The sequence below is a fragment of the Euleptes europaea genome, chromosome 19, assembly GCF_029931775.1.
Source record: "Euleptes europaea isolate rEulEur1 chromosome 19, rEulEur1.hap1, whole genome shotgun sequence".
NCBI lineage: Eukaryota > Metazoa > Chordata > Lepidosauria > Squamata > Sphaerodactylidae > Euleptes > Euleptes europaea.
In genome coordinates this window covers 28,864,119-28,883,996 of record NC_079330.1, presented here as the reverse complement: position 1 = coordinate 28,883,996, position 19,878 = coordinate 28,864,119, and the positions used below count along the sequence as shown (strand labels likewise).

Genomic DNA, 19,878 nt, shown 5'->3' with positions numbered 1-19,878 from the left:
CGCCTGGTGAAAATGACCGCTTTGGAAGGTAGACTCTAGTCTATAGCATTATACCCCACTGAAGTCACTCTCCTCCCCAAATCTCACCTTCTTCAGGCTCCAACCCCGACATCTCCACATATTTCTAAACTCAGAGCTGGCAACCCTAAGTACAGCTGACAGATGGCCATCTTAGGCAATCCCCCTTCATCAACAAGGTGCTTGCCAAGCTCCCCTGCCCATCTCATTCCCCCCCCCCAAAAGTTCTATTTATTTAAAAAAAACCAATTGTAGAGAAGCCACAGGCAGAAGATTCAAAAGGGAAACACACACACAAACCTGGAAACCTCCTACAGAAAGGAAGGAGGGCATTTGTTTGTGTGGTTTTTGCTTCAAACGCCAGGACACTTACCTGCTGCTGTCTGAATGTAACTCGCCAGGGTACACACCCGTCTCTCGCAGGGCCCGCTGGGAAGGAAGATCACAATGACTGCCAGCAAGGAGCTGAAGGCCAAGAGGGCACAGCCCCCGGAGCACAGCACGGCGCTCGTCTGCAAAAGGAAAGACAGGTAGGGAATCAGATCAGCACCCATTGACCTTTCTTAGTTTTCGCAGCACCAAGGCCAATCCCAATCTGGACCATGGTGAGTGTTTTAGTAGGGTTGCCAACCTCCAGGTACTACCTGGAGATCTATTACAACTTATCTCCAGCCGATAGAGATCAGTTCACCTGGAAAAAACGGCCGCTTTGGCAATTAGACTCTATGGCAATGAAGTCCCCCCAAGCCCCACCCTCCTCCACCACAACAACCTCCTACCGGTGGCAAAGAGGGACCTGGCAACCCTCTGTTTTAGGCTGTTGGGGGTTCTTTTGCCGTCAAGTCATGACAATCCCGAAGGGTTTTCAAGGCAAGAGATTAACAGTGTTGGTTTTTCATTGCCTGCCTCTGCAAGTCGACTGCAGCAGCAGCATCCTGCCTGTGTTTCACAGTACCTAATACTGTGCTCCTCTGATACAAGAGAGAATATGCATGAACATAAGAAAAGCCATGTTGGCTCAGACCAAGGCCCATCAAGTCCAGCAGTCTGTTCCCACAGTGGCCAACCCGTTACGTTTAGGAAGCCCCCAAACAAGACATCTGCAGCAGCATCCTGCCTGTGTTCCACAGCACCTGATATAATAGGCATGCTCCTCTGATACTGGAGAGAATAGGCATGAACATAAGAACATAAGAAAAGCCCTGCTGGGTCAAACCCCGGCCCACCAAGTCCAGCAGTCTGTTCACACAGTGGCCAACCAGGTGTCTCTAGGAAGCCCACAGACAAGACGACTGCAGCAGCACCATCCTGCCTGCGTACCACAGCACCTAATATAATAGGCATGATCCTCTGATTCTAGAGAGAATAGGTATGCATCATGACTAAACCACATGCCTAAAGGCCCTTCTGGAACATGCATGAGGGGCCCCTCCTTTCAAATCCTTCATTTACACTTTTAAATTTTGGCCGGGAACGAGATGGCAAATGAAGGGGCTAAAATAACAGGGATAGAACTCAAGTGGTGTGTTATTTGGGGAGAGGACTAGGCTGGAAGTGGGGGTCTCTTCCAGCCTAGCCCTCTCCCCAAACAACACCTCACTCGAGTTCCATCCCTGTTATTTTAGCCCCTTCATTTGCCATCTCGTTCCCGGCCAAAATTTATAAGTGTAAATGACTCAGGGTGGGGACTTTTGCACGGATACGTGGACAGTAGAACACCCTTGCATTACCAGCCCAGCCCTTCCATACACCACTGGGGGGAAATTCACATTGACCACTGAGAACGCCCCCTCCTCCTATGGGTGCAGATCTTAAGTTTCCTGAGAAACTCAGAAACCGTTTACGGGGGGTGGGGGAGTTCATAGCTCTCAGGGTGGCGAAGGGAGGGGGAGAAGAGAGCAGCCAGCCTGAACATATGAAGGCCCTTTGCAGCAAGAACGAATAACCCAAATCTTCCTCTAATCCAACGTTCTCCTTCAGCTCCCCCGCAAGATGGTCAAAACATTTATCCCACTTTGATTTCAGAAGCGCACGTCGGATGGACCAGGTCTCCGGCGTCTGCTCTTTGCTCCCATCTGGGGGGCGCGGCGGCTTCCCTGTTAAATCTATTCCCTGCTACGGGTCACCTGTTGCTCCTTCCCAGGAGTGATCAGGATTCCGGGTCAGGCGACAGCAGCAGCGGCATTCGGTGCGTGAAGGGATTAGACTCTGAACACAAGGGCCATTAGACGCCGCTGATGCGTTTCGCTGCCTCTGCTGATAGATGAAATGGATCTCTTTACTGGCCGCGCCTGGATGTTTCTTAATTCACGGGCGCTCTGCAGAAGAGGCCCTGCCGCTGTCCAACGAGCGGAGGGAGGGGAGGCATGTGAAAATTCTGCATTGGGGAAGCTGAATCCCATCAGCCGTCTGAAAGGTGTGCGTGCTGCACTTTTAAACACTATTTTGGGGGACTGGGATGAGTTTAGCTAGCCACGCAGAAGGGGGGGGACCGGTGGACTCTGATCTGGAGCAGGGCTTCTTAAACTTTTTTCACTCGTGACCCCTTTTCGCCCGATAAATTTTTACGCGACCTCGGGTATATAAAATAGGTATACAGGTTAAACATTTACTGATAATAAATCATAAAAGAAATTTATACTCTTGGCAAATTTTCCATGAACCCCCCCCCCCATTCAGTTACGCGACCCACAGTTTAAGAAGCTTTGATCTGGAGAACCGGGTTTGATTCCCCACTCCTCCACATGAGTGGCGGATGCTAATCTGGTGAACTGGATTTGTTTCTCCACTCCTACGCATGAAGCCAGCTGGGTGGCCTTGGGCTAGTCACAGCTCTCTTAGAGCTCTCTCAGCTCCACCTACTTCACAGGGTGTCTGTTGTGGGGAGGGGGAAGGAAGGTGATAGTAAGCCGGTTTGAGTCTTCCTTAAGTGGTGAAGAAAGTCAGCATATAAAAACCAACTCTTCTTCTTCACTGTTTTGTGGGCACAGTCCCTTGTGCAGCTAACTATACTGTTCATGCAGTATGCTTTAGGACAACTTAACAAGAGTAGGAACAGTAATCAATTTTTCCCCATACATCTGCATATTGTGATGAGGGGATAAGCAAAGACCCTGCAGATGACAGTGCCCCCCTTTCCAGAAGATTCTGAAATTTCCATTTTATGATTGAGGACTGGAATCATGCTTGCACTGTTTCATGGGAGGGGGGAAGAAACAGTAAAAACAGATAAATGCAAGTCCCGGTTGAATTCGACTATTTGCACCAAATTCTGCCCTTGCCTGGTACTAGGGTTGCCAACCTCCAGGTAGTAGCTGGAGATCTCCCGCTATTACAACTGATCTCCAGCTGACAGAGATCAGTTCACCTGCAGAAAATGGCTGCTTTGGCAATTGGACTCAATGGCATTGAAGTCTCTCCCCTCCTCAGGCTCCAGCCCAAAAACCTCCTGCCAGTGGCAAAGAGGGACCTGGCAATCCTACCTGGTACAGATCATAGAAGCTTGTGAGACTTCAGTAATTATCACAATGGCCTTGTGGACTAGAAGCTTGCTTTCAAAAAGGAAGAGCTCCTGAACAACCTAAACACCCTGCCCAGTATTGTAATGGCCCTACACTAGAAGTAGGACTGGTCCAGCCTTTCAGCTCCTTCTAAGCATGCCTACAGGCTGTTGGCCCAAGCATTAAGCGCCCCTCCCCATTGATATTCACCTTCCTCCCACCAATCGTCAGAGAAAGCATAATTGAAATACAACATTACCAGGGGTTTCATTTGGTATTCATAGCAAGACTCCCCAACACCATCATAAAGGAAATTCATTTCTCTTTCTTCTTATCCTGGTCACACATCCAGCATTTCCATCAGTGCTAGAGCTGCACGTAATTTAACATCAGATAAACTCCCATTAACAGATGCTTGAACCTCTGCTACAGGGCCAGGCAATGCGCACGAAGGCGCACCAGATTACGGGCCAGGATCAGTGCAAGATGGAGGTGCATTCAAAGTCTGCTACTGCCATTTTAAAAGAAAAAGAAAAAAAGAGAGAAAACATAAATGCAAGCAAGGCATCAAACTGAAATCGGCTACCGCAGGGTTGGAAAAATAACTTATCAAAATGGCCTGCGGCTCAGTGGTAGAGCATCTGCTTGGTATGCAGAAGGTCCCAGGTTCAATCCCTGGCATCTCCAGTTAAAGGCACTAGGCAAGTAGGTGATGTTAAAGACCTCTGCCTGAGACCCTGGAGAGCAGCTGCTGGTCTGAGTAGACAACAGAAGAAGAAGAGTTGTTTTTTATAGGCTGACTTTCTCTACCACTTAAGGAAGACTCAAACCGGCTTACAATCACCTTCCCTTCCCCTCCCCGCAACAGACAACCTGTGAGGTAGAGGTGGGGCTGAGAGAGCTCTGTGATTAGCCCAAGGACACCTAGCTGGCTTCATGTGGAGGAGTGGGGAAACAAATCCAGTTCACCAGATTAGCGCCCACCGCTCATGTAGAGCAGTGGGGAATCAAACCCGGTTCTCCAGATCAGAGTCCACCTCTCCAAACCACCGCTCTTAACCACTACACCACGCTGTCTACACCATACTGACTTTGATGGACCAAGGGTCTGATTCTGTATAAGGCAGCTTCATGTGTTCATGTGTTGTTCACCCTGCCCCCCTGGATTTTGCAAGTTTGCCCTTTATGACCAGCATGGAAGGGTGCGTTTACTCGCAAGGAGATGGGGCAGGTAGCTCAACGGCCCATCTAAAGCAGCCGTCAAAGGAAAGCCAGTATCTGGAATCTGGCCAGCCCACCTCAAAGGATACTGCTGAGCTGGGAAAAGTGCAGGAAAAGGGAGCCAAAATGAACAGCAGCTTGGAGCACCTTTCACCCAAGGAGAGGATAAAGAGTTTGGATATTTTCCGCTTTCAGCAAAGATGAATAAGGGCAGAGGGGACATGAAAGGCATGCAGAAAGCAGAAATAAAGCTTTTCCTCCCTCTCCCATAATATCCAAGCCCAAGGATACCCAATAAAGTTGATGGGTAGCAGGTTTGGGGCAAACCAAGGTAAGAACGCCACACAAACTCAGGACTGAATTTGTTAATGCCCCAGGATGATATACCCATAGTCTGTGGTAGAGCAACTGCTTGGAATGCAGAAGGCCTCAGGTTCAATCCCTGGCATCTCCAGTTGAAAAGACCAGGTAGGAGATAATATGAAAGACCTTTGCCTGAGACCCTGGAGTCTGAGTAGGCAATACTGGCTGTGATAGACCAGTGGTCTGATTCAGTACAAGGCATGTGTCCAAAAGTTCATAGAGGAGGAGGAGAAGAAGAGTTGGTTTTTATATGCTGACTTTCTCTACCACTTAATGGAGACTCAAACCAGGTTACAATCACTTTCCCTCTCCTCTCCCCGCAACAGACACCCTCCGCTGCTCATCAAACCTGTTTCTCCAGATCAGAGTCCACTGCTCCAAACCAACGCTCTTAACCACTACACCATGCTGGCTCTCCTGATGGCCCTGGGGCAATCATCAGCCCTGATGGCTAAATGAACCTCTGTCCAGAGACACTCTAGTTCTGAATGCCACTTGGGGAAGGTAATCGCAGCAGGAGGCTTTGGTCTCTGTCACCCTGCTTGGTACCGCCTGGTTGGCCCTTGTGGGAAGCAGCATGCTCAGAGACTGGTCTGATCCAGCAGGATTCGTTGTATTTTCTTACCTGCAATTTCCCTCCCTTTATTCCTTCCCCTCTGTTTAGTTCCCTGTTATTGTGATGGTTTTAAGGGCACCAATAGAACTTTTAGAATTTTAAAAGATACTGGAGATTTTGACTGTAACATATATGTTTTAATTATTGGAATATCCTGTAAGCCGCCCTGAGCCCGACTTGGTTGGCGTGGGGCAGGACAGAAAATAATAAACAAGCAAACAAATAAAACATTCATTCTCCTAAGAATCCAGGGAATTCTGCATTTTTTTGCTCCAACTAGCTTAGAGGATGAAGATTTCCCGCCCCAGGGGGAAAACACCCATCTTTACGCCTCCTCCCAGGAGCAACACAACCACAGCTCCACCGAGGGGCTGTGGCTGCCTTTCTTGGCCTCGTCTGCATAATTATTCATGTGGACGGAAGCGCTCTTCCTCCCCCCGCCCCATTCCCTACATGCTATTAATAGCCAGCACACGTGCATTTCCAGTGATAATTTCATTTCTGAACTGCCATCTTGATGTATTATTTGGGGGAACGGAGTGAGGAAGTAACCCAGCCCTACCGTTCCCTGCCCGCAGCACTCAGATGGGGACAGAGCTTCTGTTTAAAGGCTCTGCTTGAGAGAAGAGAATCAAGTTTGCCTAGCTGAGACTCCTGTAGCGGGGGCTGCAAACTCCCAACCAGATCTTGCTCTGAACTAACTTCCAGGAGGGCAGCATTGGTTTGCCAAGAGTCACAGGGAGATCCCTACAGATTGCTCATTCTATAGCATTCAGCAATAAATGGATGGATATGTAGGTAGAGGCAGGAGGTCACAAGCCGCCTAGATATCCCTTGTAAGAAATAGAATCATAGAGTTGGAAGGGGCCATACAGGCCATCTAGCCTAACCCCCTGCTCAATGCAGGATCATCTGATGTGCCCCCCCCATTAACATAGAGTCCAATGGAGTAATGAGGGCAAGGAGGCCGGTGTGAGCTTACGGCTTGCTTTATTGGCCGAGAAGTCATAACCGGGTGATCCAGGATCCAGACAAAGCTCCGCGATCCTGTCACACCGAGGGAGGGGCAATGCAAGAGGTTTTATAGACATTTGACATTCCAATCACATTCGATGTTAGCTTGTCAATGCAACGTCATTAGTTTCTACAGCGCCTGCGTGAGCTTTGCTACAGTAATGAATAGAACTCTATTGTTCCCTTGCAGGGTGACGCGAAACTTAAAGGAGGAATAGGTGGGAGGAAGGCTGTTCCCTTATGTGAGAGGAAAGATTCCAGCCTTTGGCGTGTGTGTGTGTGCCACTGGGGGGCACTGGCAAGCGGCTTCTGTGGGTATGCGTGTAGCTTGCGTGTCTGAATGTGGTTAGGTCGGCACAACACATCCTAGACTCGCAGAGGTTCCCAAACTGTGCTCCATGGAGCACATGGTGCTCTGCAAAACATCTCCTAGTGCTCCATGAAGAGACTGGAAGGAAAAATACTACTGTCGTTCACTTTAGTATATAGGCCAGGGGTGGGGAACGTCAGGCCCGGGGGCCGTATAAGGCCCGCAAAATCATTTGGTCTGGCCCTTCGTGGGTCCTGGCAGATCTGTATCTCAGAAGGATTGAAGACTGGAGATCTCCCCCTCCCGTGGGGCGTTACTGGACCGAGCTCCTTTGCCTACAAGCCCCAAGCTGCTTGTCGCTCACTCCGTCTTGTGTTTGCTGCCCTGCCTGAATCTTTTGGGCCCAGCTGGGGACGGCAGCTGAGGACGGCAGAGCTCAAAAGCGAGTCGCTCTACATGGCAGACACTCAGAGCCATCTCCGGTCGTGCCTCTTGGCTAAACATTTGACCAAATAGCAGGCTAATTTTTAAGTTGATAATTTTGTATGGCTCGCGAATGATGTTATAAATATCCAAATGGCTCTTGTAGGTTATCCGGGCTGTGTATGCGTGTAGCTTGCGTGTCTGAATGTGGTTAGGTCGGCACAACACATCCAAGACCACGGTTACACAGCCCGGATAACCTACAAGAACCAATGAACTCTGACCGTGAAAGCCTTCGACAATATCCAAATGGCCCTTGGCAGAAAAAAGGTTCCCCACCCCTGATATAGGCGCTTGCTTCATGACTCAAAACATTTGGGGACCTCTGGCCTAGAGTGTCCCTGACAAGTGTTTATCCAGCCTTTGCTTAAAGACTGCCGGTGAGGGGGAGCTCACCGCCTCCCTAGGTAGCTGATTCCACTGTCGAACAACTCTTACTGCAAAAATCGTTTTTGCTAATATCCAACCGGTACCTTTCTACCTGCAATTTAAACCCATTATTGCGAGTCCTATCCTCTGCTGCCAACAGGAACAGCTCCCTGCCCTCCGCTAAGTGACAGCCCTTCAAATGCTTAAAGAAAGCAATCCTGTCCCCACTCAACCTCCTCTTCTGACTAAGCATTCCCAACTCCCTCAGTCTTTCCTCGTAGGGCTTGGTCTCCAGGCCCCTGATCATCCCCGTCGCTCTCCTCTACACCCCCTTGATTCTGCCCACATCCTCTTTGAAGCGAGGCCTCCAGAACTGCACATGTGGCCTGAAACAATGCGGGAGTCAAGCAGGGAGACAGTTGCAGGAAGACGACTAGGCCAGCTGGGATCTTTCCACCCATAATGGGCGAAAACACATGGTTGCTTTATCCTCTTTTAATCCCTGTTTTAGCCAGGATCGAATGCACATTAGGCAAAACGCATGAGTTCGATCCAGGCTGAATCCTGGCGGAAACAGGGATTAAAGGAGGATAAAGCGACCGTGTGTTTTTGCCCAATGTCTACCCATTATTGCGAGTCCCGTCCTCTGCTGCCAACAGAAGCAGCTCCCTGCCCTCCTGGAACAAAGGAAGGGAAATAATCCCACACGTCTCATTTCCGCACCCATTCCTCTTTCCTTGTGCTGATTTTTCTCTCCGTTGCAATTAATGCACCTTTCAAGATTATTTGTGACAGTGGAGTTAAAAAAAGAAACAGAATCCCACCCAGCGACAGCAAAAGGGACGTGAATGGAAACAAAGGACAAATAATAATATGTAAAAAATAAAAAATAAAAAAAGAGCAGCCCTGCTGGATCAGACCAGAGCCCCACTAAGGTATCAGCCCATCCTAAGCTGACACCCTCTCAGCTTTCTCGGCCTGGTGGAACTCTCTCTCTCTCTAATGCGACCTGGGCCCTGCAGGATCTAACCCAATTCTGCAGAGCCTGCAAGATGGAGATGTTCCACCAGGCTTATGGTTGAGGGCAGCGACGGCATTACATCTTGAGCTTGGCCTCCTCCCCCCCCCCCCATTCCTTTCTTTCCCCTTCCCGCTTGGCCCTTCTTCCCTCCCTTTTTCCACGTTGTGTTTTTCCTGTCTCCATGTCTGTGCATCTCCATCCTTCCTCCCCCCCCCCTTCCCCCCACAGATCAGGGTGACATCAAAGGTCGGCCCCAATACACAGCCACCTTTTATGACATCCTCTCTTCCTAGTCTCAATCTCCTTCTGATTTCTTGGCTGCAGTCTCCCTTTTGGTTGATGGTGGAGCCAAGGAATAGAAACTCTTCAATAATTTCAATTTCCTCATTGTCAACGTTGTGTGTGTGTGTGTTAAGTGCCGTCAAGTCGCTTCCGACTCATGGCGACCCTATGAATGAAAGTTCTCCAAAATGTCCTATCTTTGACAGCCCTGCTCAGATCCTGCAAATGGAAGGCTGTGGCTTCCTTTATTGAGTCAATCCGTCTCTTGTTGGGTCTTCCTCTTTTCCTGCTGCCCTCAATTTTTCCTAGCATGACTGTCTTTTCCAGTGACTCTTGTCAACCTTAAAGTTGTGTAATTCTCCTGTAGTCATTACTTTTGTTTTCTTGATGTTCAGCTGTAGTCCTGCTTTGGCACTTTCTCTTTTAACTTTCAGCAGTAGTCGTTTCAAATCTTCACTATTTTCTGCCAATAATGTAGTGTCAATATTTTTCTTTCCACACCATAGATGAAGGCCAGGAAGGGGGGGGAAGGAGGAATGCCTTCTCTAAGGCCATTGTGCATTCTCATGGCAGATGTTCTGATTTGCAGTTTATGTTTTTGACACCATTTTTTGAACATCTTTAAAAAAAATACCAAGAATCATACAGCAAGTGTGGCAGGCGAGACTCAGGATATAGTATAAAGATAACGGAAGGAAGAAAAGAGGAGAAGACAGAAAGGTCCAATGAACTTCAAAAACAAGACAATTATAAGGTATATCTGAGCAGTGCCAAAACTCTCCATTCAGCAAGACTTCTTTAAATTATTTAAACATCTCTGTTAATGGAAGCCAAATCAGCAGGCGAGTATTTTACCTGCTGTGGCCTAAGTTAGGTGCGGCATGTGGTGGAGTTCTTACCCCACAGCTGCATTGGTGCAGATGCCTAATCTTTCCAGTGCTGGAATAACAGCTCCTTGCTATTTAACAAGGCTATTTAACAAATCCATGAGCTCTACTCGGGCTGAGGGTGCCAACGGACAGGTATACACATACCAGTACATCGTACCAGCACCAAAGACCAGTACGCTGACAGGTATACACATACCAGTACGTCGTACCAGCACCAAAGACCAGTACGCTGAGAAAAGCTTGCCGATGTTTCCAGCAGAAGGTTGATTCAGTCAGTAACCGCAGCCCCAGGAAGCAGCGGCCCCAAATCTGGTGGGCGGAAGCTTCTCCTATTTCTGGTACAGCAGTGGTTCCCAACCTTTTTTTGACCAGGGGCCACTAGGACTTTTTTGTTCGGTGCAGGGACCCCAAAGTTCAAAATAGAAATTCCGAGAATTTGAAAATAAACTTTAATCATAACTTAGTTAAACATTAAACTTAGAATAATATTTGAATATATTTTTATAATAGAGAACTTTTAATTGAAAATATTTATTATGGGTTTATAACTTTGTTTTGCGGACCTTAATTTAGTTCTCGCAGACCCCTGGGGGTCCGCAGACCCCCGGTTGGGAACCAATGTGGTACAGCCACTAAGGGGTCTAGTAAGTACAGAAAGGAAGGTTCCATTCCACAAGCTCTCATTGCAAGTCTCATGTGATCTCATGGATTCAAGTGCCTTTTCCCAGTGTCTGAAGTTCTTTATTCCACACCCCGCAAGTCCGAAGAGGGTGGGTGCCTCTGACAGCCAGCATGGGGTAGTGGTTAAGAGCTGTAGTTAGGAGCGGTGGACTCTCATCCGGAGAATCGGGTTTGATTCCCCACTCCTCCACAGGAAGCCAACTTGGGCTAGTCACAGTTCTCTCCATACTCTCTCAGCTCCACCTACTTCACAAGGCGTCTGTTGTGGGGAGAGGAACGGAAGGCAACTGAAAGCCAGTTTGATTCTCCTTAAAAGGTAGAGAAAGTCGGCATATAAAAACCAACTCTTCTTCTTCATAATACACGCCCCCCCAAGTTAAAGGGATGTCATTTCTTTTGAAAATTATTTGCTTGGTTTCTCCATCCCTTAAGCACATCATTTTTTCCGTAACAGTCAAGTCTTACAATTTCAGCAACTCCTGTCACTGATATGAATGTTTTAATGGCATTAGCCGTATTAATAATGAATCTGAATCTGATTTCAGCAACTAAATCTTATCATTTGGGAAGAACCAGTGCCCTCATCAGTTAACAAGAGATGCCGGCTTTGTCATAATTTTAAAAGGAGACGGAGTTGCAGGGAGAGAATATTCTGGCAGTGGAAAAATTAGATGGAATTGGAGGAGATGCCTGAAATTCCCCATTTCCTTTCAATTCTGCCTCACGACAAACAAACGCTCAAGTCTTCATGTCTGCGCCATTTTCTATATCTTTGCAATGAATCTTTTCCATTAAAATGAACACATTTCCCAACTTTCTTTTTTGGGTCACTGGTGCTCAGTGGGCACAAACAACACGTAACGGAAGACGGACCAAACCTGATGACAAAATAGAAGTTTTAAAAACAGCCTGCTAGAAAAGAGCTTCTTTTTCCCAATGGAACCAAGCCAGGCAAAAAATTCTGATCAGAGCTGAGTGTAGCACGACCCCCACCCCATGTCTGTCACAAGGACTTCTGATCAGAGGCGCCTTGCGAGTTTCATTCTCAAAACTAAATTTCCAGGTGTGCAGGTGCCCAATCTGGCTCAGGGCCACAGTTTGTAAGGTAGGGTTAGGAAATACCTGGAGATTCTGGGAGTGGAGCCTGAGAAGGGTGGGGTTTGGGGAGGGACTTCAATGGGGTATAATGCCATAGAGTCCATCTTCCAAGGCGGCCACCTGGAGATCAGTTGTAATAGTGGGAGATCTCCAGCCACCACCTGGAGGCTGGCAATCCTAGTGCGGGGAGAAGGGCCTTCAGCCTTCCCCCACCCCCATGCCATTTTCCCGGTTTGAAACAGCCTACTACAGGTGTCCCCAATGTAGTGTCTGTGGGGGCAGGTGGGTGGGGCCCAGTAGGGCTTCTGATTGGCTGTGTAGAGTGTTTAAAAAGTTGCTTCAGCAGCAGCTGCCATCACAGCACACAGATCTTCACTGTTACTTGTGCATATGCAAGAAAATTAGTCCACATAAAGTTAGGTCCTCTGATGTCTTGAATTACAGAAGAGAATGTGGCCCTGGGGCGTAGAATTCATCTTCCCAATGTCAGATTTCTTTTAACTAATAACTTTCTTTTTTAAAACATACAAAACATAGGAGCTCCCATGATGAATCAGAAAAGGGTCTGTTTAATCCAGCATCCTAATCCAGGCATGAGGGAAACAGTCCTCTACTGTTGTATGTCTCCACCAAATGTTACTTAGGGATACACTGCCTTTCGGCATGGGGGTTCCACTTAGCCATCATGATCAATGGCTGTTGATTGTGCTAGTCTCCATGAATTTTTCAACTACTTTTTAACTGCCCAGCAGCCATATCTTGTGGCTGCAAATTCCATAAATTAAAATTACATGTTGCGTGATGAAATTATTTTCTTTGGCCTGTCATGAAATGTACTACCAGTAAGTTTCACTGGACAAGATTTTTGCTGCTTAGCTGCATCAGCCAGCCAGCTAAGAATATCCCCCAATATGCCGAAAATACAGACACCCTAAACAAGTTCAAGCCTCATCAGCATTATGAAAGATCTAGGCATATAAAGAGATACAAGCTACAATTTCAACAAAACCACAATTGCTGGCACTGGAGACAAACTGCTCTGGACTCATCCTAAAATGCAAATAGGGTTTGGCTGGATGGTGGCTCGAGTTCCCCCACTATTACAACTGATCTCCAGGTAGGGTTGCCAGGTCCCTCTTCACTACCAAGGGGAGGTTTTGGGGGTGGAGCCTGAGGAGGGCGGGGTTTGGGAGGTCCAATTGCCAAAGCGGCGATTTTCTCCAGGTCTCTATCGGCTGGAGATCAGTTGTAATAGCAGGAGATCTCCAGCTAGTTCCTGGAGGTTGGCAACCCTAACTCCAGGCGACAGAGATCCGTTCCCCTGGAGAAAATCACCGCTTTGGAAGGTGGACTCTATGGCATGATACCCCACTGAACGCCCTCCCTAAGCCCCACCCTCCTCAGGCTCCACCCCCAAAATCTCCAAGTATTTCCCAGCCCGGAGCTGGCAAACCTAAATGCAAAAGACCTTCTAACTTTGGAAACAAACAGGAAGAAGAAAAGCTTTTTTGGGGGGGTCTACTGGACAAAGAGGAGGCAGCTGCTCAGTCTCTGGAGCCGGCACAAGGGTGTGTGCGTGGGGGGGAGGGGGTCCTACAAGAATCCACAAAAGGTTTAATATATATGCCTTTTCCTCTAAGCAGGAAAGCAAAATTACTGTTTTCCGTGACTAGTAGAACAAAATTGTCTTTGACCTTTTAGGAAATCCTGGCATCTCTCCATTGTCCTTTGCTACAGAACTAGAGGAAAGGATTTGAGAAAAACAGGAAATCGTCGGAAGGGCAGGTACCAAAAATAGTTCAGTGGGAGAGGACCGGGAGGGTGGGGGGTGGAAATCCACACTCTGTACAACCCATCTGTGACAGCAGCAAAATCCAAGCACAGCTACTAGGAGGAAAAAGTTATTGCATGGGAAAAAAACCCTACCTTATAACCAATTCAGCCCAGCTACATGTTTCAAAATATATTATACTCCCGCTGCTAAAAATAGCTTTTGCTCCCAAACCCCAGTCCTGCAAACACTGGAAAGAATCTACCATGCCAACTGCTACAGAATCCCAAAGACATTAAGAAGAGCCAACGTGCCAAGCACACAAGGCAGATGTTACACACACAAAGACAAGCACTGCATGAAAACACACTTCTGTATGTGCTACAGTCCACTCTACAGCCTCATGTCTTTGACACCTAACTACTGCATGTGCAAACCAGTGCTCTGTCTAGGGGCAGCTTTAACCCGTGCCGGAACGGTGCCGTTCAAATAGTAAGTAACCCAGTGACAGTAACCATGCACTAGTGATCACCAAAAGCGGGATTTTCAGGCCACATGGAGGGCGCCCCGAAAGTGTTCTTATCCCCCCGCTGAAGTTTATTTTGGACATACACCATCGTGGCTTCCCCCAAAGAGTCATGGAAGTTGGCGAGGGTGCCCCATTCACACCAAATCAGTTGTGTCCTCCCTGTTCCTTCAAACCCAACCACAAAACCACCCTGACCCTTAAAAGCTCAACCTAAATTTAAAATTTCAGTCTTTGACCCACAAGGAAAACGAACTGGACGACACATGAACGGTGGCACCTGTTTGGATTCATTGCTTGTTGTCCGTAGATCACCCTCCTTTCCCTTCTCTATACCTAGGGTTGCCAGGTCCCTCTTCGCCACCGATGGGAGGTTTTTGGGGCAGAGCCTGAGGAGGGTGGGGTTTGGGGAGGGGAGGGACTTCAATGCCATAGTGTCCAATTGCCCAAGCGGCCATTTTCTCCAGGTGTACTAATCTCTATCGGCTGGAGATCAGTTGTAATAGCAGGAGATCTCCAGCTAGTGCCTGGAGGTTGGCAACCCTACCTATACCCCTCACTTGGTCACTTCTCCCCACCATTGAAAATTTAGGCAGCAAGCTTCTTGGAGCAAGAACCTGTTTTATTGCCTTGTTGATAGGGAAAATAAGGTAGTCGCTGACAGGGCCCTGTTAAGCTTCTTATAACTCTACCCCAGGGTTCAACAACTTGCTGCCTCTGGGCCAAATCCACCCTGAGAAATCCACCTTCTCCCAGGGGAGGGATTCTAAAGCGCAAGGGCAGAGGCCCTGGGGCTTCTGACTGTCCATCAGGGAGGGAAAAAGCCCCCACGGCTATCCATCACCTCCTCAAAGTGGCTACCCAGTCAAAATTAGCTGCCAACAAGTCCAGGACTTCAAAAAACATCGCTTGTGCCAGTTTCCAGTTTAAATTTCACTTTGAATTAACAGATTATTATTATTATTGGAGGAGAATTTTGTGCAGGTACGCTCAGGTTTGTTTAACCAACAGAATGGCCGCTGCCAGCGTCTTACAGCCACCAAGGTAATAAAACAACGGATATGGGTCTGTCATCAATCAGGATTTACAGAGGCCACAGAAAGGCATATTTATGGACCCAAGGAGAGGCTCTTTAATTTGTTTGGGATCAACAATTAATCACCCTCAGGAGTGGGAGCAGAACGGACAAGGAGGTTTTACGGCCTCTGAGAGCGGGCGATTGGGAAATAATGCAAAATTAGATTCCAAAGCCGGGATACAGAGGGATCCAAGGAGAGTGCATGCCTCACTCTAGAGGTGGGCCATTAGCAGCAGCTAATGCTTAGCAATTAGATTTTCAAAGTGCAAAGGACTCCCTGGAGAGGATCACACATTTTAAGACTGAGCTGTCATGGCCAAAGAGGAACAGCATCGAGGAGCAAAATGATTGCCTCCTTGATTTGACAAGTCTAGGCAACTGGTAAGTCTCCAAGCTCCACCTCCTTCCCAGCTACTGGATGAGCTTCTGTGATGTCACAGAATGTTCACAGATGCCTGGACAGAGCAACTGTCTTGTGGGCAAGGAAACGGGTTTGGAGCCAGGCATGACTTCAAGAAGAATAGACACACTTTAGACATGTTTGAAATGTACCTTTCTTTGAATCCATAAAGATTGTAGATAGCCATGTTGGTCCACAGAAAGATTCCCAAAATGATGGTCATGCAATAACTTTTTTTGTAATATTCTGATTGTCCCCAATAAGGAGGGGCTTGCTTCAATCCACAGATTCTCATGTACTGCTCAGAGCGGTGTACGTTGGACCTAGATTGTATTGGGGTAAAGGCAGCTGAGAAAGTGAGGTGGGGTGAAGAAACCAGAGTGCAAAAAGTTGGCAGGGGGGGGGGAACAAGCTCAGGACCTCAAAAGTGGCAGAGGAAACTGTTCGAAGAGTTGCAATATCTAGCGTGCAAAGGAACTGAGAAGAAGACCCAGCAAGTGGTCAGCTAGTTAGGGCTGTAAGGTTAGAGACCTTTCCACCCTTTTTTCACACCTCCTGTCTGTCCTCAGACTGATGTTCTTAGGAAACAATTTCCTCCTTCTTGGAAGTAATTCTACCCTCACTCCCCCTCCTTAGCTAGATAGACAGCTAGAGGCTCTGCCTCAGCTTTCCTATCCTAAAACGTAGTTCCCTCAATAAAGGCAACTTTATCTTGAATCAGCGAGTCTGACCCTTCTCTGCGTACTCAACATATTCTGCCAACAGAATCTACAATGCAACCAGAGCCATTCACAAGACCCCCCCTCCAACAAGCTTCCTGTCTTGAAGAGTGGGCTTGGACCATCTCTGCATATGCTCAAGGACACTTTAATTCTAATACTGGTCAGGCATTGGGGGGACAGGACTGATCAAACCGGAGAAGACCTCTTTCTCCGCTTGCAGTCTTCACCTCTCCCGGATAAGAATAGATTCCAGAGAGTCTTTTTGCTGCACCCTCCAGGAACTTTCCTATTTGCCAACCTCTCTAGCAGCAACTGTGGGATTTTTACCTGACGTGACAGGATGAGGGATCCCATAAAGACTGGGAACGACAGTTATGTCATTTCCCTAACACAAATCAGAATCAGAGTTAGCAACGAGGACCGTGGGGCTGAAAAGAGAGGGGGGGGGTTGTCACCGCGTCAAATCACCAAATCCACATTAAAAATTTGGCAAGGATCAAGGTCGCATGGTGGTTTGCTCCTGCCCTTCTACGAGTAAGGAAAGAGGGGCAGAGCAGATCTGGGGTATAGGACTTCACGCGTGGGCAACATATTCCCAGAAAATTAACTAAAAAATATTTCTATGTGTCACATTATGAGAAGAAAAGAGTCACTGGAAAAGACAACAATGCTAGGAAAAGTTGAAGGCAGCAGGAAAAGAGGAAGACCCAACATGAGATGGATTGACTCTACAGGAAGCTGATATGGAAGCTGACATGGCACTTAGTCTGCAAGACCTGGGCAAGTCTGTTAAGAACAGGACATTTTGGAGGACATTAATTCATGGGGGGGGGGGGCATAGGTTAGAAGCAACTTGAGGCACTTAACACACACACATTCTTTTCGCCCTCCTTCATTACCCTGCTGAATCCACTGAGAAGAGCTTATAATAATGTATAAAAGTAAGGAAAATCAGGGATATTCAAGGGATAACCCCACGGTGGGACCCCATATCCTTCCCAAAGATGATTTCATGTCATGTACTAAATTTTAGTTAAGGCAGAATGAAGCATTTGCCTACAGATTCATTTACTCATTCCAAATTTCGAGAGGCAGATGACCCATCCTTTAATCGTGATTTTAAATATTTATACCCTGCCTTTCCCAAAAGCCTCAAGGTGGCTAAAAACATTCAACGCACGAGCAATAATTGGACCAAACTGCTAAATACTAATAACTACTAATACCCCAGGCTCCACCCCCAAAATCTCCAGGAATTTTCCAACCCAGAGTTGGTAACCCTAGCACAGGGAGACATTCAACCTCTGGAGTGCCATAACAAACTTTCCTTGCTCACAGTTAGAGCCAGCTTTATCACAGAGTGGGAACAGTTGTGAGAAGGTCTGCAAGTGGACACATGCACGCTTCCCGTCTCCAAGCCCTCCAAGAACACTGAAGCATGGCCATCCCCCATGTTAGGTCCCAAGCAGCCCTCAAGAAGAACAGTTGGTTTTTATATGCTGAAGTTCTCTGCCTTTTAAGGAGAATCAAACTGGCTTACAATCTCCTTCCCTTCCTCTCCCCGCAACAGACCCCTTGTGAGGTAGGTGGGGCTGAGAGAGTATGGAGAGAACTGTGTCTAGCCCAAGTTGGCTTCATGTGGAGGAGTGGGGAATCAAACCCGGTCCTCCAGATTAGAGTCCACCGCCCTTAACCACTACACCACGCTGGCTCAAGCGGGAGCCCTCCAAGCCAGCCATAGCCCCTCACCCACCTCCTAACCACGAAACCCACCAGCGGAGCAGCCAGAATTTTCAAATCAATACAGATTAGGATCTCCCTCGCCACTAGCATTATTACAGAATAAATTGGCGATGGAGGAGGGAAACCCTCAGCTCAGGCAGTCGGCTTGTGCAAGGGACGCCGCCCAAATCTACAGCCCTGTTGTTCAGCTCCCAACCTCAGTACCAGTTCCACTCCACGCCTGCAGCCTCCATCCTCCGTCCTTTTTAGCCTTCTTCCACTTCCTCATGCCAAACCCCACCTCGGCTTTTAAAAGAGAGCTTCCTTGCTAGTCAAGGATGGGAAAGGCTATACCCCCCCCCCGAGAAGTAATTCCACTCAAACATGAGCCTTACTCCTAAGTAACACGCACGCAGGCTCTATGTATGTGTGCTCAGAAGGGGGCAACTCTGCTTAGGGTTGCGCTGCTAGTCTAAAGAGAAGTGCCAGTCAAATTATTTTAACTTTACAAAAAAAAAAGTCAGGGAAACTGCATTGATAAACCAAAAAGACAATGTACAATTTATGGGTGAATGGGAGGCGTGGAGGGTTTGCTGCGAAAATGAATTTCAAATGGGGATGCTCAAAGGTTATTTATTGATCTAATCCATTTTTATTATTATAAATAATACCTAATAATTAAAAGTTACAATTATTATATTGTGATTAATTTGAAATAATGAAATCTATATTCAAAATAGTACGTAACTATAATCTAATCGATGGTGATCAAAGAAACTATATTTAATTGTATAAGACAATATTAGGATTAGACTTTTTATACAAAAGAGTACATAAATTTATAATAAGATGGAGGGGGGTGAAGGGGAAGTTTTAATTTTTACTAAATGATAAAATGTACTTTCAACAATATTATATATATTTTTCTCCTTGTGTTGACGATTTTTATCAATTGTTGAAATGTTTTATTATAATATTATGGAAAATAATAAAAAACTGTTTAAAAAACAAATCAGGGAAGAAGTTCAGACAGAAATAGTGCATCCGCTCCATAACAGAAGCCAGAATGGGGGCTGGGCAGACCTTCTACATTGGTGCAGTTTTTTACTGGGGTGGGGGGGGAAGAGAAGTGATGGATGGTTGAGAAGAGAGAAAGGGGGGGAGAAACAAGGCATTAGCACATCAATAGCATTGCCTGCGACCTCCATCAAGGCAGGCGAAAGAGACTTAATGAAATTTTAATTAGGCGGCACCTCGGGTGCTGTTGAGGGTTGCCAAATCAACCTCTCTTTCCCAGCATGCCTTCATTATTGCTCCGGGAGGGAGAAAGCCTTTCCCAGAGCCAATGCCAAAGCCGTCATGGCCCACCGCCTGATCCTCATCTTAGCAGCGGTGGGAGGTCCCCGGCACAAAGACAGGTCCCTGCTCTTCTCAGTTCAGCCACCCAAATGCTTAAAATCCGCAAGGCAGCCAGTAGCACCCTACAGAAGCTTTTGCCTTTGGCAAGTCCCACGTTCTCAGAGCCCAGCCACGCACCACGAGCACGGGAGTATCTGGGACTTGGAGATGAACTTCGGCGTTCACAGGTGGCCATCGTGGAGAAGAAGAGTTGGTTTTTATATGCCGACTTTCTCTACCACTTAAGGAAGAATCGGACCGGCTTACAATCACCTTCCCTTCCCCTCCCCACAACAGACACCCTGGGAGGTGGGTGGGGCTGAGAGAGCTCAAAGAGAGCTGTGACCAGCCCAAGGCCACCCAGCTGGCTTCGTGCGTAGGAGTGGGGAAACAAA

The 19,878-nt window shown here is 47.5% G+C and overlaps 1 protein-coding gene across 1 annotated transcript in view; it reads right to left on the bottom strand.

Annotated features, from left to right (window-relative positions):
• Positions 1–19,878, bottom strand: part of LHFPL7 (LHFPL tetraspan subfamily member 7) — a 96,494-nt gene that overhangs the window by 67,068 nt on the left and 9,548 nt on the right. The window contains exon 2 of the mRNA XM_056865414.1: positions 392–530. Within this exon, the coding sequence (XP_056721392.1) occupies positions 392–530 (139 nt within the window). The remainder of the gene's footprint in view (positions 1–391; positions 531–19,878) is intronic.